Raw genomic sequence first — 27,445 nt, 5'->3', positions numbered from 1 at the left:
CCTTCCATCCTGAGGGAAAGGCGGTAGTGGAAAGAAAAAACGGGACATAAAGCAATCTATAACGGCGAGGGTATTAGGTTCGGGTGATGGGTAGGTCAAACATTTAACAAGTGTCCAACGTAGTCTTAACAATCTGCCAAGAAATTCTCTAAAAGGTCTCACTCCATACGAACTATTGTTCGGCACTAGAATGCACATCTAGGATCTAGATTGTCAGACTTCAGTGGTACAGGAAAAACCCTTTGATATCAAAGAACGTTTGGCTGTTTTACAGGACTTAAATGAAACAAGAAGAAGTCTGAGTAATATAAAGTTAAAGCCAACAGCCACTGAAGAGAAACTACCTGTCCCAGCAATGACCTGTCTGGATCCCAAAGATTGGGGATCTAGTCAGAGAGAAGATCGCGGTGAAGAAGGAATTTGGACCTTCCTACAGAAAAGCAGTACCTGTCTTAGCTGTCAGCGGATCAAGATCAGTTGTACTACCGTCCCTTGCTGGTAAAAAGGAGAACCGAGTTGTATCCATCGACCTGGTAAAACCACAATCATGTGGCCAATAATAAGTAGTAGGCCCAGTGGACTCCCAAGAAATAGCAGAAGACCAAATCTTGCTACAATCCAAGAGGTTCAAACTGAAAGACTAATCACATTTGATAAACCTGCAGTGAATAAAAAAGGACTATGCAACAAAGCCATGGAACTTGTGCCTCTTGAAACCCAAATTGCAACAGTTCGTCAAGAAACACCTGTCTACAATGATGTAGCCTCAGACTATGCTAATGAAACAAAGAAAAATCAAGAAGCAAATGAAAATCCGGAAGCAATTCCAACAATTGACAGAACTGCATCTGGCTACTTGATCAATTTCGATGACTTTTCGGAAGATCCAAGCGAGCATGAAGAAACGCCAGCAACAAAAACTTTCAAAGACAAAGTGACTGAACTCTTTCATCAACTAAAAGAAACATATCTGATTTCACCATGGATTGAATTTTGGACTGTGTTAGGTGTACTTTTCCTCCTGCTTTGGCTCATCATGGTTTTATGTTTGGGTAGATTTATTGAAGGGAAATACAGTACAATGGACACAGCAAGTCAGAACATCAACTTGGTCCTAAAGCCTCACAGATCCTCTCACATCGAAAAAAGAGAATTGACATCAGTGAACCTCACAGCCAATCCAATACCCGGTGGGGTAGCATGGGACAAAACGGATTATAAAATCTATGGCCCGATTGAGCTCTTGAAATATCCACACCAATCTAAGGTTTCCTTAAGTGACTTTGTGACACCAAGTACTTTCTCTGATGATTGGGACTTTGAAAATATTAATAATATGATGTCAGATTTAGTAATGTCAGCCAAATTCACAGAACATGATTATTTGCAGGGTTCATCAAATTATGAAGAAATGTACAGTTATAATCATTATGGTCATCACAATTTGCATAAATCTGCTCAACTTAGAAATGTTTTAAATTATAATCAATGGGAACATTGTCCAACACCGCCAAAAGGCAGTTCGAAAACATTTTATGAGAAATTCACATACTTCTCAGGGTTTAACAACAGTGATCCAGAATCGTTTTATTTTAAAATGTTAAATAAAACAGGAATGTAAAACATTGTTGACAAATACTAAATTGATTTATTCTGAACATTTTTATGACAAAATGTCTACATTTGGTTTTGAATTTTGGAAAAACAACATTGAAACAAAAACCATCTGGGGTTCAAAAGACTGGCAGGTACAAGGTCTAGAAGCATTATTTAGAGCCTGCATGATGGCAGAACAGATATATTCTTGAATGACACCATTCAACAGACAACCTGTCTTGGTTTAGCCACGATAAAAGACTTAAACAAACCGTCTATTCCGAATCCCATGCCTGATAGTAATAGCACTACAGATGTGGAGATGGACGTATCCCATATTTTACACCAAAACAGAACAAATCCTGATTGGAAAAAATGGTTGATCTGGCCCACAGACACAAATAACTGTCAAGATAGATTCCTGAACAAAACACAGGGGTTTAAACAAACCAGGCCAGACCCTAGATACTCCCAGAGACAACATCCAGGGATAGTTACAACATACAGTGTAGGGAAACTCTGCCTCAAATGGCTATAGAAATCCACACTGGCTGAAATTAAGCAACACTTGACTTTACTTAAAGACGGTGCTGACTTGCGTGATTTCATAATGGGACCACGCAAACAGCGTCAAAAACGTTTCATATACGCCGGTATATACGCTGCTTACAACGAAGCTTGGAAAGTAACACAAATTGAAACAGCAGAAAAAATACGAGAAATTGATCGTATAAATTTGGAAAAATCACTTTCTGTTGTGGACAATGGGTTAACGACTCTGTCCTCCAGAATATATTCACTGGACAGTATTGTATCATCTGCTATTGATATAATAGAGCAGGACTTGCTAATGTTACAACATGGCCAGTCCCAATTACTTTCTATTGTACAGCTAGGCTGGACGTTGCAAAACCTGCGTTCAGGCTACGTGCCATGGCGTTTAATCAACACAACGTCATTATTCTCTATCTTTAGCCTTACTGATAAACAAATCAGTTTGGCACAAAAAGGAGCAGACTATACGATTCTGAGCATTGAAAAACTTGAGAGATTACCATTGACAATGTCAGAGAGACCTGTCATTGAATGGATAATACATGAACGATTACAATCCCAATAACAACTTTCCAGTTTAAGTATTGCCGAAAGTGTATACCAGGAGGCCTGTATGAAAGGTTGGGTAAAGGATACATCAAATAAACCTGGGATTTACCCTACACACACAAATGTTATAGTGAAGGGAAAAAAGAGGTATTCCTTAGTGGTAACAATTGTAAAAAATCACTAAGCGGTACACTCCTGTGTCAAGGTATTAACTTGCATGGAGCCTGCGAAGGGTCTTCACATAACCTTTCATGTCACCTGCATGGCACTCCTGCAAAACAGATAGAGCCATTTTTCAGACAGCTTTCCAACAGCAGTTAAGTTCTAATAAGTGACCACAGCTGTTGTGGCATGGTGCCAGGAAAAGCCTATCTCGTAACCGTCACTTCCAGGGTCATTTGCTGTATGCAAGTATTGTATCCAAACAGCAATCCAGACGTGGAGGCTGCGTTATGGCCTTCTTTGAATATCTCTTCTATTCGAATTGATACTTTAAGCAAAATGAAATCCATTCTTTTACAGACAACTGTGCCTTTAACCTCATCCAAAGAGACATATGATCTGCAAGTTGCAAGGACAGCAGCAGAGATACATTCCCTATTATCAACAAATTGCCTTGTGCATTTCGTAGAAATGTTAGGTCACATTTTAAACTTGTCTGATGCCAGTGGCATCGCACATGTATTTAAGACAATTTTTTCGGGACTGTTAGCACCCTTTGAAACAGTTCTGGGCATTTTTCCGAATTTTGTCTGATATGATGTTCTCCCCTGAACAAAAAGAATAACTTTTTTAAAACAACGAGCACACAGCGTTCCCTGAACTCTGAATTTGGCCTTCAATTGTGATAAACAAAGCCACTGAAAACATTTGGAACTGTTTTTTCCCTGGAAAACGAAATTATTTTTTCCACTTCCAAAATATTTACTTTTTTTTGGCACACAGTAATCTGCTTAAAGTAGAACTATTCTTAGAGAACAGAGCTTCTATTTTAAGAGACACTAGAGACAATATTTTACCTCAGCCTCTAGCACATGTACAGTATTATATAAATATGTGATGAAATGGTCTCGACCTTCTTTTCTGTATTCAGAGCCATTTCATGTGAAATTTTCGCAATTCATTCAGCTAATATATATATATATGCATTTAACTGAATGATACTACTGCTTGAAAAACGTACAGTACCAATACTAATTTGTTCGTGTATTTACCATATACCATTTCAAATGCGAGTTTTGTATTTTGGGGTGGGTTGTTAAACACACATGCATCGTTATATGTTTAATATTGCTTAGTTTTTTAGTAATGATGGACATTAATTCGTGGAGTGGGTGTTGTGTTTCTATCTAGGACCATAATTCGATATTCCCGATTTATGCCCTCATGTGGTTATAATAAATAGTATTCTTATAAAGGCATAAGAATCATATCCATATTTAGTAATAGCCCATGCAGTCCAAATACGGCAAGGCTACTCCCCTAGACTCCTAGAAAGTACAACGCGTTCTTTAAACAAACCAAGCGTCCAGCAGCCCGGGAATTCCCCCTGCTTTTGTTTTGATTTGCACAAGAACTCCTGGAGTCCAGAAAGAACTGTTAGTTCTTAGTGACGTCTTATGTCCAACCTTACGTTAAAACCGGCACCTTTCAGGTATAAATATACCAACGTTGCCTTAAGCAAACACACGGTGGTTTGGAGAAGAGCGGCTATCTACTTACCCGAAGCCCAGCTGATGCGAGAGCCGAAAGAAGCCGCCCCTCCCTTTTTGACGCACTGAGAAAGACGCTGTCTTTTTCTCCAGACGAGAAATTCCAGCTCCAGTGTTTCCAGTCACCCTTGTGGGTTGCTGGGAGATCGAGTCCTGAGAGAGAGATACTAGACCTCCTACATTCTAGAACCAAGGTACGGAGCTGACTAGACCCTTAAGAGATTTCTTGATTCAGATTCTTGGCAAAAACCAACTTAACTTAAACTGCAACTTACTTACTCCTTCCCACATATTAGGCTTAGGTCAGGTACACCGGGGTAGGCGTATCTTAGAAGCACCAGTTGAGTGCGTTAGTCAATATTTTTATGTATGTATATATTTTATCCATTTTAAAGTATCATATGGCTAAGAAACCATATCAATGCTTTTACATTATTATTTTATAATACTCCTTTTACTGAACGCACTTTACTTCATGATAAGTATTACAATCGTGGCAATTAATTTATCTTGATTGAAAACGCCTGTCTCTCTATTTCTCTGCACTCTGGTGAAACTAAGTATGCACGATTGACTGAGTGAAATAGCTGTCTATTGTTTTCACACGACTCTAGAGATACACTCTTTATTCTGAGGGAGAAAAGTTGTCATGTTTATGCGGTTGTCAGAAGCTAATCCCTTCTTGTCTAAATCAGGAGAGTTAACTCTTTCCTGAACATTCGAGAAAGTTTCTAGTGACCTCTGAGCTAGCTGGCAAAACTAATTAAGTCTAATATAGTCAGTAGAGACCTAGATGACCTCAGTCATACGTCTACACTGCTGTTTATATTATTCCAATGCGCAGAGCCTATTGGGAATATAGGAACTACACTACACTTTCTACATTTTAGAAATCAAATGGGCACCTGTCTTTCTCTCTATTAGCAGTGTTAATGGGGCTACCTGTTCCGGTGCTATTGGGTATGTAGGCAGAGTGGCACGTAGTGCGGAATGTATGCGCCTTATAATAAAGGCGTCCATAAAAGTATTGCCCTGGAACCTAGCGTCCTCAGACATCGACAATATATGATTATTGGGGAACCGTGTCCCCAATTTGTCTGATAAAAAATTCAGATAGTGTGCGCTGCACCAGTGATTCCCCCGTAATGGGGAGCCATAACAGGCTTGGAAGCGGCAATGCCGGAGAATAGAGAAGATCCAGCCCCAGTCGTCTACGCAGTTTCTCCCATGCCCAGCTGGTGGTGGAGACCGTTTGCATGTCAAGTGGGTCTCTAGGAATCCCCTTGGGAAATACTGCAGCCAATTTCCGGGGGAGCACCAGATCCGCCTCTGGCTTCAGAAAAGGAATCCGGGCGTCCGGGTGGTACCAAGCATAAGCATATCTGCATTGTGCTGTTAAGTAATACAGATACATGTGTGGGACACCAAAACCTCCTCTTTCATACGGGAGAGTCAAAGTCTGCCAGCCTACCCTAGGCCGTCCTCCCCCCCAAACCAGTCTACTAAGGTGTTGACGAAGCTGCCTGAAGAAGGCTTGAGTGAGGGGAATAGGAATATTATTGAAAAGATACCAAAATTTAGGCAAGACTATCATTTTAATAATGGCAACTCTACCTGCCATCGACAGTGGAATGCGGAGCCATTTCTCGACCTGGGTCTCCAAGGAGATTATGGCTCGTCCATAATTTAGCCGAATTATGGCAGTGGTGTCCATATGTATATGAATGCAGAGATATTTGACCGAGTCGTGGCACCACTGGAGCGGAAACCCACAGTTCCACGGCCCAGTGCTGCGCGTCAGAGGGAAAATTACAGACTTGTGCCAGTTTATGCAGAGTCCCGAAAAATGGCCAAACCGCAAGATTTCCCTGATTATCAGCTCTAGGTTAATTTGGGGATGTCGCCCATATAAGAGTATCATCTGCATAAAGTGAAAACAATAATTGACCAGTATTGAACTGCAACCTCTGATGTAGGTGAAGTTCCTGAAAATGTCTCACCAAGGGGTCCATGGCTAAAATAAACAATAAGGGGGACAAAGGACATCCCTGCCGTGTTCCGCGGGCAAAGCTAATGGGAGAAGATAGAGTGTCATTAATGTAAAATCTAGCAGTGGGCCTAGTGTATAAACGAGCAGTGGTGGAAACAAAATCCTCCGGCATCCCCATGAGGCGCATTACTAAAATAAAAATGGCCATTCCAGTGAATCAAAAGCTTTTTCGGTATCCAATAGTACCGCCGGTGCCGGAATCATTGGATCTATCCTGTGTATGACTTAAAAAAGGGTTCTAGAGTAAGTGAAGTAGAGTGATGAGGAACAAATCCTGATTGTGCAGGGGAAATAATACACTCCATCAGCAAAGCTAAACTGATTGCAATCACCTTGGCGAGAATTTTGTAATCCTGATTGAATATTGAAAGAGGCCTATACGAACCGCATTGAGAAGGGTCCTTGCCAGGTTTGGGGAGTAGTATAATCACGGCCTCTCTAAAAGTGGGAGGGAGAATGTGTTTTTCCAGCGCTTCCGCCTATACCTCTATCAGTCGGGGAACAAGAATGTCTTTAAATGCCTTGTAGAAATCTGCCGTAAACCCATCTAGACCCGGCGCAGAGGAACTCCTAAGTGTGTCAATGGCTTCAACAACACTGGCCTGGGTTATTGGAATGGCCAGGAAGTCCTGCATGTGTTTCTCGAGGTAAACTATTGCAATTTCGGCCAAGTACTCGTCTTGAGCGTTAAGGTCTCTGCTTAGTTTTGAACTGTATAGGGATTCAAAATGAGTCTGAAATGTGGAACTTATCTCTGGTGTGGAGTGTACCAAATGACCAGTGGAAGGTTTAATTTCAGTTATGTATGCCCTGCTGTAGGGGGGGCGAAGCACTTGTGCAAGGATTCTACCAGGGCGCTCACCCTCACCGTATCTCCTAGCTGTGTGGTATTTACCCATATACAATATTTCCCTATGTGCTATGTCCCAAAACTCCACTAAGAGGGCCTGGCGTCGACTTTCCACCTCGGCAGAGGCATTCTCTAGGATTACGGCATCCAAAGTTGAAATGTCTCTCTCAATGCGTGCCAGGGTGTTACGTAAGTCTTTAAGTACACCTGAGTTTTTGGCAATACAGACCCCACGGATGTACGCTTTAAAACCCTTCCAGAGGACCGCCCATGTATCTACTGATCTGGTGTTAAGTTCAAAATAGTCTTCTATGGCATTCCTAATTTCTTTGAGGAATACTGGGTCTTGGAGAGCTCTGCTCAAAAACCTCCACTGCCGTTCGAACCCTCCAGGCCGCGGAACAGCAAGCCTAATTATCAGAGGGGAATGGCCTGAGTAAGTCTGTGGCAGGGTATCCAAACCCGCTATGCTAATCAATTCTAGTCCAGGTATTATGGCAGCCGGAGTAGTGCGTGTAAGAAGGAGTGGTCAAATTGCATGTGTGTTCAATGTCCACTAGCGAGAATTGCTGACAGATGTCTCGTAAGACAAGGAGAGAGCGGACCTTGGTGTCATGAGAGGAGGAAGTGCTGTCTCTGACAGGATCGAACAACAAAATGAACTCGCCACCCATCACGACTAAACAGGAATTCAATGCCAGCAAATGTACCTGCAGGGTAGGAAATAACCCTGGGGAGTCTACGTTGGGACCATATATACCAATGATTGCGACATAACGACCCATTAAGGTACCTGTGACAATTAAAAAACGGCCCTCACTATCCTTAATCACTTTACCTTGGGAGAAAGGGATCCTCTTGTGGATTATTACGGCCACCCCCCTAGCATATCTGCTATAGTTCGAGAAGTACCTGTGAGCACCCCAACTAGCAGCCACTGGTGAGTTATCCGAATTGGACAAGTGTGTTTCCTGGAGACAGGCTATGTCCACTCTGTGGCGAGATAAATAATTGAGCACCTGCCGTCTTTTTCGGGTATTGTTGAGGCCTCTAATATTCCATGACATAATTGACAGCCCAGAAGGACCGGGCAGATGACCTAACTGCGCCATACTGTGACCGGGAGGCAAATTCTGTTTTATGAAGAATACCAAGTGCCATGGGATAGTGACATATATGCCTGTTCCCTGAGCATGCTAAATACAATATGGGTGTTCCCCCCCATCCCCAACATCCCAGCCTTTTTTGTAAGAGTGGCAAAACTCCTGCGCCTTAGTTGGGGTGTCAAATATACGGGAACGGCCTCCCACATCGATCTTTACCATGTTGAACTTGCGGCGCGCTTCTTGTACTGTTGCAGTGAAGTCTGGAAAAAAGGAGAGTTTAGAACCTTGCCACTGCACACCGCGTTCACGTGCGGCACATAAAATAGAATTTCGATCCCTAAAGATCATGATTCTAGCAATGATAGGTCTCGGAGGCAGGCCCGGATTGGGATGGGTGCCCAGTTATCTGTGAGAGCGTTCTACAACAAATCCCGAAGTAAAGGAGTCCCTACCAAACAGATCAGATAGCAGCTGTTCAATGAAGAGATCCATACGGCCAGTTGTGGCTGTTTCTGATACGCCTAGGATGCGGATGTTGTTCCGTCGACTACGCGCTTCCATGTCCTCGTTCTTAATTGCCACCTCCATCCTGTCCATACGTTTCCGAGTTTGTGCTGCACCATCCTACACATCTGATATCCTCACCTCCGCCACATCCAATCGTTGATCATGTGCCTGCACCTTAGCGCCCATATCTGCCAGGCTTTTATCAAGCGTGTCGAATCTGCCGTCCAGGACCCAAAATCCTGCTCTCATCTTTTGGAGCATGGCCTCTGTCAGGGACTGAGGGTCTTCCGTATCCTCAGCCCCGTTGGCATCATCTGCCATGTCAGCGGGATCTTCAGATGGGTTGTCGGCGACTTTCCCAAAGGGCAAGGTCCTCTACGTGGGGTCTTTGCGGCCCATGACACAGGGAAGTGAAGAGGCGCTACCAGGGAAGTGCAGGCGGTACCGATAGGTATACAGAGGCTTGTGCGGGGCTGGTGGAACTCACAGGCATGAGGGGGGATCAGGGTAGCGGCAACAGCATGTAGGACATACAGATGTAGCTAAGCGCAAAAGCAGCTTGGAGTCGGGCACTGGAAAAGTGCAGTGTGCAGCAACGACTTCAATTCGGAGCCACAATTGTCAAAGTGCCCCCGTCTGTGTCAACCAGGACCAGGCTTGTAGCAGCGCAGAAAGCAGCCTCCACATTGCTAGCAACTCTCAGTCCAATAGCTTTCACAGGGGTCAGCAGGCGGCCGGGGAGATGTGGGCTCCTCTATGGAGCCACAGTCATTAGGGAGCAGGCAACACCTGCCCCCCAAAAGCGAGTGTATCAAATGTCGGGGGCCACAGTGGGGGGAGGGCGTATTGCAGCACTTAGATAACACCAGTGGGGTTTGGCAAGGCGTTTATGGTTAAGCGTAGTGGTGGATGTGGCGAAGCAGCAGCACATCTAGATGACGTCCCCTTTAAAGTGTGCAGGGCGATGGGGGCCGTTTAATACATCCACACCAACTGCAGCAGTGACCAGGGCCCCGGGGCTCTAATTGACAGCCTGTCCCGTCAGCCAATCATTGCACACCGATCAGGCCTGAAGCACGATGGAGGGGGCAGGAGCAGCACAGCCAGCCCAGTGTTTGCCCCAGCCCCAAACGCGGAGCCGAGTGAGCCGAACACGCACCCCTGCCACTCCCCCAGACGTCCTGGAAACCAGAAGGCCCTTTTCCCAACGCGGTCTTAAACTCAGGCCGCCAGTGCAGAGACGGGCCGGGCCGCGCAACGGGTACGCCACGGTCCACCTAAGTGTTTTCCCTGGGGGGGGGGGGCAGAGGGGGGACAGCCAAACAAAGGCAGAAGGAGACAGTACTTTACTCCGGTGCCAACCGGCGGCCCCCGCTCATCTCTCGGCCCGATCGCCAATGCTCCCAGACAAAGCGTAGGCCGCCGCCCAGGGCCTCAGTGCAGTCATGCGCAGCAGCTCGTAACTCCAGTGATAAGTGTCAGAGCGGCAGCCGGGAGGCATCGATCAGTTCCGCCTCACTTCATGGGGATAGTGACTAGCCTCCTGAGCGGTTTGCTGGGCTTCTTCATGCTCAAATGGTTATATACATGGTCCCGGTCGGCGGAGCTTCAAGCACAGGCGGCCATTTAAGACGCCTGTTTGGCCACGCCCCCAAGTGTCCTTCCTTTGTAATTTTCCAACCGTGACTGTCGCCATAGAAGTAAATGGTGATTCACGTCTGTGTTTAGACACTGCACGCGTCCACCGTGGGTCTCCTGTGTCACTACCTTGGGTGGTTCCTGGTGGCCCCAGCAGTTCTACAGGCTCTAGGCCTTGTATCTATGTCAGTCGTGGTTCTTATACCACTTTCTTAGTATATGGTTTGTGACGCCCCTAGGGCTAATCATATACTGTGCTAATTTACTGTGTGCTAAATAAGTTTACTTGTTGTGCTTTTGCCTCTAGCCTCATAAAGAGACTAGAGGGATGTGTTTAGAATGAATACATATATTTTATATATATACCTGGTGTGGTTCTCCTTTCATTTGGTCATTCATGAGATTATAGACTGGTAAAACAAGCTGCTTTACATTCCTTCAAGACTTAGCCTGAAGGCTGCTCTCCACAGCTACCACTAGGATAGCTTTCTATAGGTTGTCTTTAAATCTACCATCAATAAGGGTCGTTTGGACTGGTGCAAGGTGCCCACTGGAATAGTGGACAGCATATGCCAGGCCAACTTCTCACATGAAGCGCGTTGCGGTGCTTTTGATCTTCGGTTCCAGTCATTGGAGTTTAGGTGAGGATTTCCTTGATTCTGATTTCTGTCATCTGAGTCGCGGTAAGAGTCTTTTGTTTACCGCTGTCACTGCAACCTTTGGGATGCACATACTTTGTAGATTTTAACCACAGTAAAACTCTTCTCATTTTCCCGCAACCTCCAGAACTTTTGGCATTTATATTATAGTTTGTGTTGTTTATTTTGAACCATTCAGTTGGCAACTTTATTTTTTAAAAGAACAGTTATAAAGAGTGAATACAAAATGAACATATGTTAACCAATACATCAAAGAAATGGTCCTTGAACATTATAAGGGAAATACTACATCTATTTATCCAATAAGACATGGTGATGTGTTTAGATCATTATAATTATGTACTAAATTCCTATTAAGAAGTGTAAAGAATACTTTTAACAGTTCTATAGAGTCAAGAACTCAGAGACTATAAGAAAGACTATGAAGGAACTATGTACAGATATATCTTCACAATAGATCTTTACACACAATGTCTGAAGAATGGAATTGATATTCATATCTTTTTGTCTCACAGGTAAGAATAACTCATAAAGGTTGATATATTTTGTATATCTGAAATATGTCTCTTGTGTATACTAATATTATGCTTTCATCGTTTCAGATCTCCCTCCCCGCAGTACCCTCCCCAAAACCCTTCCCCCCGTCTGGCCACTCCAATCCTCTGGTATAAAATATACTCTTAGAGTTGGTGGTGCCAGAAGGTGGGCATTGGAGGGTACTGCTCCCGAGGAATTCGCTCCTGACACCTCCACAGGCTATACTCCGTACTCTATCATGCAGATGCACCAACTCTCCAGCAGGCGGCTGTGTTATCTGTCGATTTGTAGAAGGCGTTTGACTTGGTGAGCAGAGGATACCTCTTTGAGGTGGTGCACCGCATGGGATTGGGGGGTGACTGGGTGCGGTGGGTACAGCTTCTCTACGCCTCGCCCACTGCAAGAGTCAATACGGGGCAAACCATATCCAGACTTTATAAGATTTCCTGGGGGTCCAGGCAGGGGTGCCCACTTTCCCCACTAATTTTTGCACTGGCCGTGGAACCATTGGCGGAGCGGTACCGATTGGGTGGGAGTGGGCTGGGGCTGACCTTAGGCGAGCAACACAATTTTGTCTGTTTATATGCAGACGACGTATTGCTGTACCTCGTGGAGGCGGATGAGGGGGGTCACTGAGGTTCCACGAATTCTGGGTGACTTTGCTCTTCTTTTGGGCCTCAAGGTATCAATAAAGCTAAGACCTATTTGATCCCCATAGCCGGGCATCTATCCAGGCCGGAGGCGCTATCGGCTGACACCGTCTGGGCGCAGCGTACCTTCAGATACCTGGCATACATATTTTTCATGACCTAGATGACCTGAAGTATGGGAATTTGGGGAAGACGTTGCGTTCCCTTCGCTCCTGTGCTCAGTTCTGGAGCACATTGCATCTGTCCATTAAGGCCCGTATTACATTGTCCAAAATGGTTATGCTACCCCGGCTGCTATACCTTTTCGTGAATCTCCCAGTTTTGATGCAGGGAAGCTGGTTCCGACCTCTGCATGCTCTCCTGCGGCACCTAGTTTGGGGTGATGGACGTCCAAAAGTGTCCTTGTAAATCCTACAGCGCCCTATGTCGGAGGGCGGTCTTGAGGTGCCGAACTGCGAATTTTATATGCTGGCCGCCCAACTAATATGGTTGGCAAAGTGGGTGGAAGGAGTGAATGAGGAGGGAACATGCCTGGCAGACCAGGTATCGATTTGTGGATTGATAACGGCGAAGCTCCTACTTCTGGCCACACCCATCCTCTACTGCTCCCTTCTAGAGCGCACAGCCTTCCAGGCGTGGAGACGATCCTGCAGTGGAAGGCAACGACCTGCAAAGTACTCCTCCATATTTACTCTGGTGGGGCTGCCACATGGGGACCCACATTTTATATTTACGGGTGCCCAGCTGGCCAGATAGTTGAATACTGGACTAGAGAATGTTGGGGACTGTTACTTAGACAAGGAACTGATCCCTTTTGCAGACCTGGTGGAGGATAGTGGCTCCCACCTGGTCAGTTCCTACACTACGTAGCGTTGACTGCACATTTGCGCACCTATGGGGCTCTGGGGGGAGAACCCAATATGCACCCCTTTCACCATGCTTTATTTACTCTTGGTATGGCAGGACACCTCATGAAATGGCTTTATGCCACCCTAGTGGAGGCCTCCACTGGCCCACTAAATAGACTGGGGGCGCGTTGGGACAAGATAGGGGGGCAGAGTACTCACTGACTCGGCATGGCGTAAAGTTCCACAATATTCAGGGGAAGTTTCCAGGAACACCCGACTGAAATATATCCAATTTAACTACACGCATATGACTTATATGACACCGCACCAGCTGAACGTGACATATGGAGGGGAGGTGCGACAATGCTCTAGAGGCACCCACCCAAACGCTCATTTTGGCCATATGACCTGGGATTTTCAATGGGTGCGCCCCTATAGGGAGGCGGTGTTGGCCAAGATCAAAGACGTGATTGGTAGGGAGCTGGCCTTAACAATGTAGACGTATCTGCTGGGTCTCTTACTCAAGCAAACTAAGCACAAAGTTGGGAATCGTTTGACAGATCTTGCACTGGGCCTTGCTAAGTGCAGGACTGCGATGGATGGGAAATCCGCAAGGGGACCACAGCTTGCAGCCTGGAATATGGATGTCATTGCATGGGCAGGGGCAGGGGGCAGGGCATTGGCATGGGAGGAGGCCAGGGTAGTGAGAATGCTCCTGACAGCGGAACAATGGAAGGAAGCAGTAGCTGAATGGGAGAAACCGGCGGGATCTGACAGTGAAGGGGGAGAGTCAGACCACGAATGACAAATAGAAGATGAGGTTCAAGTCATCCAGCCAGGACCATCTGAGACACCAGGAGTTTAACATATGGGGAGGGAGCGAATGGGTTTGAGATTCCCCTGGGAATGTCTGGCAAGACGCAGGTGGGATGTTAATTGCCGGGGGGCCCCTATATCGAACCTGCTTGTGGGTTGGTAATGTTTTCAACCCCATTTGATGTCAGTACTCCGACATATTCACACCACTCCTCTGCACCAGTTGCACGTTCTTTCTTTTCTTTCTTCCCTTGTTTCTTCCCCTCCCCCCCCTTTTCTGGGGTCTGAATAATGTTAATGGCATAATGTTATTCAAAATTGTACATACGCATGGTTAGAATGGTCAGATCTTGGACGACTCTCCATACAATTACCACGCTATACCTGTACCGGTGGAGCAAGCACCCTTGAAGATAGACAGTAATGGATGATGTAACTTGTTTTTATTTTTTGTTTTTTTTCAGTTCTTTCTCCTGAGTGTATCTAAAATGTCGATTGCTATAAAATGCCAATAAAAAATGTATTTTAAAAAAGAGAAAAACAAAAGACAGACACAGATATAAATGATATTAAGCACCAACAGAGTAAATGGATGGTAGATTTCTACCATAGTGCTAAAACGATTAATATAATCAAGCATATGAGTACATGACAATAAAAATGCGTACTCCTGTGATGCAACCCTAACTAGATATAACTAGGTGTGCCTTGCATGTATGTAAGTGTAGAGCCAAGAATCCCCCTAGGATCAATCCCACCCCATTACCTGAAGAGAGAGACTTTTGGACCACATCTTGGTCTTGAAATGCACACCCAGCGAGGGATGTCAGACCACTGTGAGCTGGAGTGTCTACGTGCAGGAACCTCAGCGTCTCACGTCAGTGTGTCAGCATGGAAGTGCTTCTCCTCTGCCTGCCTGGCAAATACATGGTGTATATATACCAAAAAGGTACCCTCAGGGGATTCCACCTTGCTGTGTCATGTCGGACGAGGATGATGGAAGGGATGACCCTTATGTATAGTTATTATGCAGAAGATGGTAATCTTGCTGTGATTCTGAGAATTCTTATGCATAATTAATGAGGCTAGTTTTCAAGGAAAACCACACAACATTTATCCAGTAAAAGGCCAATACTAAAACCCGTTATGTAGTGTAATGGTACGGTAAATGTAGGTGAAGGGTTAGGGGACTACTCAAGCCTATGTTGGGGTACCCTATGAAACATAACACCATAGGACAGTGAAGCAGGTCGAACATAGACACAGACTAACAGGAACACTTGCACTTCCAAGGTGCCCTCCAGGGCAATAAAGTGTCCATGTGGGTCACGTGTTACGCACTTGACTATGAGAGGAAAGAAACGCCACAAAAGGACGGCAACCCCCCCAACTTCCCGGGAGTACCCCGCGTGGAAGAGTCTATCATAGCCCTTATGGGCTAAGAAGGGGCAATGTTCCCTCATGAGGTGGGTTTCTTGCAGCAACAGGAACTTTGGGCGGTGTTGGAGAGCGAAGGTAAAAACTGCTGCTCGTTTCACTTAGTCCAGCAGACCGTTAACGTTCCACAACAGGACTCGAAAGGTCATATGGGTGTGAGGAGAGAAATATTATGTAGGATGGACGTTGGTCAACCCAGAAAGCAGGACTCGTTGGATCCAGTTTAATTATAATGAATGTGCCAGTGGCCTGCTGTGAAGGAATGTCACCCCAGGACTGTGCATAGGAGTAAAGCATGTGTGTGCCAAAAACGAAGGAGGAAAAAAGGGAGGTTAACAAAGACAGCAAACAACAGTGTGCAAATAGAACCCTACCCCAAAACTACCACACCTCCCCACAATTCTACCCTAGAAGCATATGTTGCCCTGTAAAAAAGTTATGTTAAAGAAAGCAATAAACACACATCATGTTCATCTTAAGGGGAGAAACCCCACATCATTGCATGCTAAGACGATAAGACAAGACTAGAGTTGCCATCATGCAGATGGGTAGGTGTCGTGCCTGCTTGCAAGCTGATCCGGAATACGGGGTTGGCAAACCCGTGGTTGGCAAAAGGCTTGACAGTTCTTCTAGGGCACATGCACAAGTATTAGCGCATGCGCACAAAACCTGCTAGCGTATTTAGGCCCTCCCTACGCTCCCGGAAGTGCTTCGCGTTTAGCCAGCTACTGGACTTTCGTTCCGGGTCACGGTGTGGTGTTCGTCCGAGGAGTCAGGGTTTTTGGCATTCCGAGTTCGGCGAGTTCCGCGGGTCGTGAGTAATGTTGTTGCTTTCCTCAAGATAACTCCTGTGTTGTGAAATTATTCTTTCTTAGGCATTCTGGGCGAGTTACTGACCTCGCTTTTCGTGTGAGCATACAGAGAGATATAGTATCCTTTTAGTGCTTTAGTGGAGTTTCCACTTATTGGGCTGAGTATTCGTTTTGTATACATTCGGTATTTTGATTAGATACAGCCTAGACTCATCTCAGTTAGTTATATCTGTATGGTTCGTCCTTGTGAGATTCGAACAAGGTTATACTTCCATCTGATGTTATCTGTGTCGTGATTTTTTTATTTTTAGGCTTTTGGCATGTTCGAGTAAGGTGAGCCTAGCAACACAACCCTGTGGTATATTCACCTCCTATCTTTAATTTACCTAACCAGTACCTGTTATCTTTAGGGTCTAGATTCATCATCTCCTACTACACTTGGTTTTCCCTTGCACCTTTGAGAAAAGAAAACAGCGTACACTCTGCACCTTAAAGTTCCTGTTATAAAGCCAACACCCAGCCTTTTTAAGGTATACCTGCCTTCCCGGTTATCAGTATTAGAGAAATATTGGGAGGGGCCTGTACTAATGTTCTGCTTTCTTTCAACATAGTTCCCGGTCTTTGAAGAGTAACAAAGAATCTGGGGCTAGATGTAGGTAAATATAAATTACCAATTTATAAATACCGAATTTTACCGATTCGGTATTTATGAATCGGTAACTTAGATGTGGATAAAAAATCGGTAATTTTTACCGATTCGGTAGGATTCGGTATTTACCGATTCGGTAAATACCGAATCGGTATTTGCTATTGAATCCTATGGGCCTTGAAGCCCAAAGGATTTAATAGCAAATACTGATTCGGTATTTACCGAATCGGTAAAAATACCGAATTGCAAAGGGGGACAGGGTGTCACTTTGACACCCTGTTGCACCCCTGTAACTGGCTTGTGCGCCATGTGGCACACATACATGCCCTTAGGGCATGTCTGTGTGCCACATGGCACAGGTGTACATGAACAGATGTGCATGTACACAAGAATTCATAATTTACCATGCAATTGTATTGCATGGTAAATAACTATTCCTAAAGGCCCTGTTGCAATGTCAAGAGTGCTACCTACATAGGAAATTACAGAATCGGTAATTTTACCGAGTTGGTAAAATTACCGATTCGGTAAAATTACAGAATCTGTATGTTTTTCAAAGCCCTACATACCAATGTCCATACCGGTCAGAAACAGCCGAAAATCTGTATTTTCGGCCGTTTCCGACCGGTATTTGGACACCTACATCTGGCCCCTGGTCCTGTGAAGATTGAGGAGTGCTGTTTTCTTTCCCTTCTATCCTTATTTTGTTTTCCCCCTTTCCCCCTGGTTACCACCTTGGTGTTAGAGCCATATCCTGACACCAAGCGGTGATAGGGGTGAAGTTGGGTACTTAACTACGAGCTTACACGACACTCCTGAGACAACAAGGTGCCTGCAAGACAGAACGCGAAGCCTTTATATATTTGTCTCCTGAGTGCCATGGATCTCACATTAGAGGATGTAGCTAATATGGTAGGGAATCTCCAGAGAGAGACACAATCCCTCTCAGACAAGATAGAGGCTCTAAGAATAAATAGGGAAGGGGGTGGTGCCGCTGCACCCGTGGTACAGGTAGTAACTCCTCACACCATCCCTTTGGCTCTGCCTGAGCGTTTCTATGGAGACCCTACTAAATGCGCCACTTTCCTTACCCAGTGTCAATTACATTTTTTATGTAAAGCTCCTTGCTTTCCTAATGATCAAGCCAAAGTGGCACTCTCCTATTTGGGAGGTTCAGCTGCTAACTGGACTATCCCTCTGATTGAAAAAGATGATCCCCTTCTACTAAAGTATAATGCATTCAGAAGAGAATTACGCAAAATGTTTGACAAGCACACGTTCACTCATGCCGCTGACACAGAACTATTGAATCTCAAGCAAGGGTCTAAAGATCTCATAACTTACATTTCCACGTTCAATAGATTGGTGGTAGAGGCTGATTGGCCAGCTGAAAAACGCAGTGCCCTCTTTTATAAAGCACTCCGTGATGAGTTAAAAGATGCGTTAGCACATGTAGTGGATCCTCCTGACACATGTCCTGAACTAATAGACCTCGTTGTAAAATTAGATCACCGGTTGGGAGAAAGAAGAAGAGACAAGGTCCGGTTTGAATATCCCAAACTAGGGAATAGAGAAAAGAAGACAGAAGTAGAAAAGTGAAGATCCTGAGCCTATGCAAATCGGTAGTATAAAAGGACCCCTAAGTGAAGCGGAGAAACAAAGGAGGCGTGACAATTGACTCTGTTTATATTGTGGGAAAGCAGGGCATTTCCTAAAGGACTGTTCTGTAAAACCGAAACAGTTCCGCAAATCTGAAAACTAGAAGACCCGAGGATAACTGAGACTGCTCCTTCGGGTCCTTTGAAACAAATGGTCTCATCCTTAGTGACTAATAAAGGTCACTTCTTTATCCCTGCACAGTTAGGTTGGCAGAATACCACTATAGATCTGCCCATCATGATAGACTCAGGGGCATCAGGTAATTTTATGGACAAACAATGGGTTATTGCCCATTCTGTTCCTGAAGTAAAAAAACTGGTCACTGAAGAGGTATTCACTATTGACGGTAGTCCACTGAAATCTGGACCGATTACACATATGTCCATCCAGTTAGAACTAGAGATAAATACCACCCATTGGGAAATGCTCACTTTTAATCTAATAGACTCACCTCAGTTTCCGGTGGTATTAGGACTCCCATGGCTAAGACTGCACAATCCTCATATCGATTGGCAACAAACACAAATCCTGTTCAGAGAAGAGTGTAGGTTTCACAGGAAAGACACGATTAATACAGAGATTCCTGATAACCAAGACCAATCTTCTCCCCCTCCCAAAGAAAAAGCAGTTAGTGTTGTTTCTCTCCCACAAGAAGTAAAAGACTCAGTAGAACAACCTGATACAGAACTGCCCTCCGAGTATCAATTGTTCCGTTCTGTGTTTGATAAAGAACAGGCCACATCCTTACCCCCCCATCGCATATACGATTGCCGTATAGACTTGCAACCAGGAGCTCGTATACCAACCAGTAGAGTATACTCATTAACAGAAAAGGAAAATCAATATTTAAGGGAATATCTTGACACTTTGCTTGATCTAGGATTCATCCGGATCTCTAGATCTCCTGCTTCCTCAGTGCTTTTTTTATACCCAAATGGGAAGGGGGATTGCGCTGTTGCATAGATTATAGATCTCTGAATTCTATCACAATCAAATAAAGATACCCTTTGCCACTCATCTAATATCTTCTAGACCAAATAAAGGACGCCAAATTGTTCACGAAATTGGACTTACGAGGCGCCTATCACCTTGTGAGAATCAAAGAAGGAGATGAGTGGAAAACGGCCTTTTGTACCAAGTACGGTTTGTACCAATATTTGGTAATGCCCTTTGGGCTTTGTAATGCTCCTTTAAGAATTTCAATACTTCATCAATGAGGTGCTGAAGGAGTATCTTGACAAAAGCGTAATCGCTTATATTGATGATCTCCTTTTTTATTCTAAAAACCTAGAGGAACACATCCTACATGTAGTATAAGCCATGTTACACAAGTTACAAGATAACCAGTTGTTCTGTAAACTGGACAAATGTTTTTTCCACCGACATCAAGTAGCCTTCCTGGGATATATAGTGTCAGCTCAAGGGTTGCGAATGGATCCACAAAAAGTCAAAGCGGTTCTACAATGGCCGTCTCCTAAGAGTGTTAAGGAAATCCAACAGTTCATAGGATTCGCGAATTTCTACAGGCGTTTCATTCATCAATTTTCAGAAGTTGTTGCTCCAATCACTCGTTTATTGCACAAGGGTATACCCTTTCTTTGGTCCAAGGAAGCGAACGATGCATTTAGTTTCTTGAAAACAGCATTCACTCAAGCCCCCATATTGAGGCATCCTGATTCAAGAAGTCCTTTGGTAGTAGAAGTAGACGCATCCCAAGTGGCAGTGGGGGGCGTACTATTCCAAGCCGATATGGATATGGGGGAACTACACCCTGTTGCTTACTACTCACACCGTCTTACACCTGCTGAAGTCAACTATGCGGTGGGGGAAAGGGAGCTTCTTGCTAGTAAGAAGTTGTTGGAAGAATGGAGGCAATATCTGTGGGGCACCCGCCATACTGTAACAGTACTAACAAACCATCGTAACTTGCAGTACTTAAAAACTGCCAGAGCCTTATCCATGAGGCAATTGAGATGGACACAATTCTTTAGCGAGTATGAATTTATCAATCATTTCCGGGCAGGCAGGAAGAATGGGAAAGCTGACGCATTATCACACATGGGGTTTGAGCCTTTTCCCCTTGAGGAAACACCTCCCAGTATTATTAGTCCTCAAAAGATCATAGGGGTGCTTACTGCAGAGGAACGTTTTTTGCAACAGATCAAAATTGCTCAGCAGGACCCTTCCATGCAAACAATGTTAGGACAACAATCATCCATTGTCAGAGAAGGGCTACATTATGTGCAAGGAGGGCTAGTTATCCCTACATTACCCCTTCAGAAACAGGTACTGGATTGGTGTCATTCACATAGCGTAGCAGGACATCCGGGATATAAAAGAACATTGGAATTGGTAAGAAGACATTGTTGGTGGCCTTTTGTGGCTAGGGACGTTCAGCAATTCGTGCGTACATGCCATGTGTGTGCCCAGGGAAAGGTTTCCCATGATGGATTGGTGGGTTTATTACATCCTATCCCTACTCCTCCTGGACCTTGGCATACTGTGTCCATGGACTTTATAGTGGAGTTGCCATGTACAAAAGGGGGGAATACCACGCTTCTTGTTGTAGTGGACATGTTCACTAGGACCGCCCATTTCATTCCCTTAAAGAGCCTTCCTACCTCATCCATCCTGGCTAAGGTCTTTTTGCACAACATTGTTAAGTTACACAGATTGCCATCGGTATTGATAACTGATAGGGGAACACAATTTGTATCTAGATTTTGGAGACAGTTATGTACGACACTACACATCGATGTGCGCCTCTCATCAAGTCACCATCCACAAACGGATGGACAAACCGAAAGGGTGAACCAGAGCCTTGAGCAATTCCTTAGGTGCCAGTTCCTACAAGATCAGAAGGAGTGGGATGAGTTAGTCTGGTTGGCCGAACTGTCATACAATAATAGTCACCATTATTCCACATTGTACACTCCTTTTTATGGTTCTCATAGTTTTCATCCCAGAGTGCTACCCTTCTCTCCGGTAAAACCCTGCAATACTCCTGCTGTACAGGACCTGGTTAACCACATCCAGACAGTGCATTCAAACATACGCGATAATCTCGATAATGCCAAAATTGAATACAAGAGAAAAGCAGACTCACATAGAAGAACAGACCGGTCTATCAAATAGACGATAAAGCATGGCTTTCCACTAAACACTTGGCCTTGAAAGGCTCCTGCAAGTTCAAACCTAAATATGTTGAACCTTTTGTTATCTCGCAGGTAATCAATCCTGTAGCCATGCAATTGATGCTACCACCATCTATTAAAATACATCCGGTGTTTCACGTATCTCTTTTGAAGCCTGTCATACCTGGTACTCGTCTCCCAACCGCGCCTGTCCTGACTCTACTAGATGCCAATGATGAATACGGAGTCGGGCCTATCATTAATTCCAGACGTGTAAGACGTCAACTCCAATACCTAATACATTGGAAAGGCTATGGTATGGAAGAACGCTCATGGGAGCCAGCTAGCCAGGTACATGCTCCTCGTCTGGTCAGGGCATTCCACAGGAGATACCCCCACAAACCCAAACCGGTGGTGGGTGTTCTGGGAGGGGTGTTCTGTCATGCCTGCTTGCAAGCTGATCCGGAATACGGGGTTGGCAAACCCGTGGTTAGCAAAAGGCTTGACAGTTCCTTTAGGGCGCATGCGCAAGTATTAGCGCATGCGCACGAAACCTGCTAGCGTATTTAGGCCCTCCCTACGCTCCCGGAAGTGCTTCGCGTTTAGCCAGCTACTGGACTTTCGTTCCGGGTCACGGTGAGGTGTTCGTCCGAGGAGTCAGGGTTTTTGGCGTTCCGAGTTCGGCGAGTTCCACGTGTCGTGAGTAATGTTGTTGCTGTCCTCACGATAACTCCTGTGTTATTAAATTATTCTTTCTTAGGCATTCTGGGCGAGTTACTGACCTCCCTTTTCGTGTGAGCATACAGAGAGATATAGTATCCTTTTAGTGCTTTAGTGGAGTTTCCACTTATTGGGCTGAGTATTCGTTTTGTATACATTCAGTATTTTGATTAGATACAGCCTAGACCCATCTCAGTTAGTTATATCTGTATGGTTCGTCCTTGTGAGATTCGAACAAGGTTATACTTTTATCTGATGTTATCTGTGTCGTGATTCTTTTATTTTTAGGCTTTTGGCATGTTCGAGTAAGGTGAGCCTAGCAACACAATCCTGTGGTATATTCACCTCCTATCTTTATTTTACCTAATCAGTACCTCTTATCTTTCGGGTCTAGATTCATCATCTCCTACTAAACTTGGTTTTCCTTTGCACCTTTGAGAAAAGAAAACAGCGTACACTCTGCACCTTAAAGTTCCTGTCATAAAGCCAACACCCAGCCTTTTTAAGGTATACCTGCCTTTCGGGTTATCAGTATTAGAGAAGTATTGGGAGGGGCCTGTACTAATGTTCTGCTTTCTTTCAACATAGTTCCCGGTCTTTGAAGAGTAACAAAGAATCTGGTCCTGTGAAGATTGAGGAGGGCTGTTTTCTTTCCCTTCTATCCTTGTTTTGTTTTCACCCTTTCCCCCGGGTTACCACCTTGGTGTTAGAGCCATATCCTGACACCAAGCGGTGATAGGGGTGAAGTTGGGTACTTAACTACGAGCTTCCACAACACTCCTGAGACAACAAGGTGCGTGCAAGACAGTAGGGGACCCTTAAGTGTCGGGTGAACCTGGGTGGCAAAGAGAGAGATAGCTAAATAGCATGATGGATAAGGGTGTGAGGCAACATTCAGAGTAAGAGGGTGTGTAGCAAAAAGAGTCAAACCCCATCGTATGACATAGCTCTGGGATATGGCAAGCCCAACATGTGGATCAGTGAACGTAAAACGGGGGTGCAAGCTGTTTCACCCCCAGGCTATGCATTGTCGTCTCCAACTGTCGATGCCCAGCCCAAAGAGGACCCTGGCATCCGAGGATAACAGTCAAAGCATTACTGTCGGCTAATTGTCTTTGGGCTGCTGCAAATAAGCAAACAGGGTAGGTCCAAAGTCAGAAGGATGTGCAGCCAATAGAGATCTATAGCAATTAAATGGTGAGGAAGCGGGACAAATCGGATTCGATGTGGAGGATGGCTGAGTCCTGGAGTGAGGCCACCTGCCCATCAGTGGCCACTTCCTCATCCTCACCCCCAGAGGCAGGATTCAATGCCTGTCGACAAGAGAAAAGGGGACGCTCCTGGGGAGGGGGGGACTTCATCGGTGAGAGCGACTACCCAACTCTGCGCCCCCTCCGTGATAGGGTGCACTGTCTACGTGGCTTGGGCAGTGCCTGTGCTCACAGAGTGCTAGGCACCTCCCGGTGCCATGAGGGGCAGGCAACGGGGCCATGCAGTGGACGTTCCTCCATGAGCCACTGCCAGGGGGAGTCAGGAGTGTCTAAGAAATGTGACCTATTGAGTTGGATAACACGGAGACGCGCCGGGAAGAGCAGACGGTATTGAAGTCCCATAGCTCTCAGCTTTTGTTTAAATTCTGTGTATGAGCACCGGGCATCCAGGATTTGATCCAGCGTTCCACGTGGTCCACCACCTGTTGAGGATCATCCTCCTCCGCCCACTCCAGGGCTTCAATTAAGCAGATGTTGTTATGCCAAGAGCGGTTTTCAGCATCTTTGGCGTGCCTGTGGAGGTTGGTTGTTTGAGTGAATAAAGTAAAGACATGTTTTTTGGAAGTGGAGATGTCATCCTCAGCCACAGTGACCCGGGATTTAGCCTCCGTGAAATGTGGTGTGGCATTATGGAGATCTTGGCAAATCAAAGCCACATCCATACTAACCCCAGCAATCTTTTTCTCCTTCACTGTCTGTGAGGTCTGGATTGCTTGCAATATCACAGTGAGGTTGGTGGTGGAGGAGGGGGATCCATCGTCATCCAGCAGGCCTGGGGGACCCCTGGAAGAGCCAACCATGTACTGGTGCATTTTCGTCTATGTAGGCGCTGAGCCGTGAGCTCTGTCTTTACCCATTGTGTTGGGGTGATGAGTGGCAAGACTGTTGGTGCAATACCAAACAGGTCAGTGCTCTGACCACTGCCAACAAAGAAGGAGAGAGACAAGGAGGGACCTTAAAACCACCTACATAGTATGGGAGGGTCAGCGCACGCAGTTCAATGCGGGCTTGCTTACCAGCCCAGATAAGGCGAGTTACACTGGATGTCAGTCTTTTGAATACTGCTTTTGGAGGGGTTATTGGAATGTTAGTAAATAGATATAGAAATTATGGTAGTATGACAATCTTTACCACCGCTACACTGTGCAGCCATTCCGTTGTGCGCCCTCTAGCACCCCTCCAAATGGTTCAAAAGTTAGTAAAAAAGCATCAACACATGTTACTGCACAGTGGAAGGCCCCTAGCAAAGGTTTATATTTGGGTGTTAAACCAGTACTAATGAGGTACAACTGATACTCAGACATTGTTACCGAGCCTTAAAATGACAAAATAATGAAGTAGAATTATCACAAAATGTGTTGTATAATGCTGCATAATTTGTGTTTTCTTGCCACATAATGTACTCATGCCTGCCACATAATTTGGCCCTCCCCTGCTGCATAATTCTAGTGCCCCTGGTTATGATTTATATTTGTACTTTCACAACACAAACACAAAGGAATGTTAGCTTCCATAATTATATTGCTACTTGTTAAAGCAGCAGTGGTATATAGTCTACTCTTGAGCCTCACTTGGGAAGGGGCGTGGAAAGCAAATGTGGCCATCCATCCACCAAAAGTGCAATGCTGTGTTTGCATGACGTTAAAAGTTTTCTCTGCCGTGAGACCCCAGGGCTTGGGAAAAAAGTGTTTGTGTAAGTTGTGATGGCAGATTACATGATTTGTTTCTTCGTGTTGTTGTTTATCATAAATGCATATGCTATTACAGCTATCTTACCTCTATTTCCTCTTTGTATTTTAAAAGAGGGGCTTCCATGATGTTCTTTAGTTTGAAAGTTTCACTCTCTACATCAAAGCTATGTCTGGTGACATCTGTAATATGCTTCCAGTGTCGATCCATCATTGATTTATTTGACATGAGCTCCAGCAGGGGGCAACACTCATTGAAGTCATCAATAGTTTTCTTCAGGTCAAGGAAAGCTTGCCATTCCTTCAGTGCACGAGGAAGCTTACGGCACCTAGTGGTGAAGTACATATGCAGGTAAAGGTCTTACTTCCTTATAAGAACTTCAAACAAATATACATTAGAAAGAGGGCATAGTCTAAAAACCCACAACACACTGGCACAAATGAGAGAAGGAAATCATGGCACTGGACTTGAGATCTTTTAAATTATCACTACAGCTATCTGACAATTCCTCATGTCAGCACACACACACACACACACACACACACACACAAAGAGGCTTTGTATGAGACACCTTTAACCTTTGGCTTGTTAAGGTAAGTCTCAACCAGGAATTGGTTGACTAGGCTGTCCATAAAGTTTTGGAAACAGCTCTAGCATATCACAAATGTTTACACTCTTTCCAATACAAAGAACGTAGTAAAAGCTGGTCACCGGCTTCCCAATCCCCACCCCTCATACGGCCAGAAGCAACACCCTCAAGAGTGACTCCCGAAGCCATAAGCTGCTCTTACAAAGGAAAATAAAAATATGGGCAAAATTAAAATTGAAACAAATTAGAATGACTGATCAGTAGATGGATCTCGCAATGCCTCTTACAGCGTTGCATCAATAATAAACACAGAAACTCCTGATACTGCTTGATGTTTTTTTCCCCAGTGGCAAAGTCAATGTGGAATAGTTGCACACTATAATGGAATCCTACGAGGGCAAGCAACTAGACTTGGGGCAGTGCATTAAATTTGAACAATATAGGTCAGTGATTGCTAATTTTACTTTTGTGGACTCCCACTTAATCGTTACTGAAATCCGTAGACCCCCCACTAGATCATTATTGGAATCCAGGGAGCCCAGCTTAAGCAATTTAGTTGATTTGAACCTCAAACAACGCACAAAAATACAAAAATGATTAGGTATTTTGTGTAATTCAGAAAAAAATATAAAAGAAACAAACTTTTGATTTTAATGGGAAGATCAGGGGTTTTCTAAAAATCAACTTAGGCTACCCATTGGCTATACTATATTCTGTTTCATGCATTTGCACTGCTCTCACAAATAAATATGACGACACCAACCATACTTTTAGCCTCCAGATTTATATTTGCTAACATTTATGAACCTTTTTAAAATATTCTATATGACATGTTGCTTCTTTATTTATATACATGTTATTATTTTGTTACTATTATTTAATTTTCTAAGCAGTCCTGGGCCTCTAGAGTAGGGGTTGTTATAGGTAATAGTCATGATTTCTCTTGTAGTAAACATTATATTGCAGTACTTTATTGACAGAACCAGGCGGCGAGACTGGCCTATAAAACCCCGAAGTGGCAGTCTGCGAGACCGCTGCTTCGCAGACTCCACTGGTTGCCGGTGGAACAAAGGACTGCATTTAAGATCGGCTGCCTGACTTTTAAGGCTGTGTCTGGGACCTCCCCCGCTTTCCTCAAATCATTGGTCATCCCTTACTGCCCGGTATGCAACCTCCGGTCGTCTTACCGCCAACTCTTAGTTGTCCCTCCTATTAAACTTAAAAAGTTCGACGGCCGCAGATTCGCCCACCGGGCCCCCACTCTTTGGAATCAGTTGTCCCTCCCACTTAAATCTGCCAATTCCCTTCTGGTATTCAGAAAACTTCTGAAAACCTACCTCTTCACGCAGACTGGCTAGACCCCCGCCTTTACACCTCACAGCACTCAACCAGCGCCAGGAAACCCATGGTGT

General features: G+C 44.8%; 1 protein-coding gene across 1 annotated transcript in view; it reads right to left on the bottom strand.

The window, feature by feature from the left end:
- Positions 1 to 27,445, bottom strand: part of DNAH5 (dynein axonemal heavy chain 5) — a 5,174,212-nt gene that overhangs the window by 3,573,092 nt on the left and 1,573,675 nt on the right. Inside the window, exon 28 of the mRNA XM_078687662.1 lies at positions 25,532 to 25,772. Coding sequence (XP_078543788.1) covers positions 25,532 to 25,772 — 241 coding nt within the window. The remainder of the gene's footprint in view (positions 1 to 25,531; positions 25,773 to 27,445) is intronic.

This window comes from Lissotriton helveticus, chromosome 4_1 (genome assembly GCF_964261635.1).
Source record: "Lissotriton helveticus chromosome 4_1, aLisHel1.1, whole genome shotgun sequence".
Lineage (NCBI taxonomy): Eukaryota > Metazoa > Chordata > Amphibia > Caudata > Salamandridae > Lissotriton > Lissotriton helveticus.
This window is presented reverse-complemented; position numbering and strand designations above follow the sequence as displayed.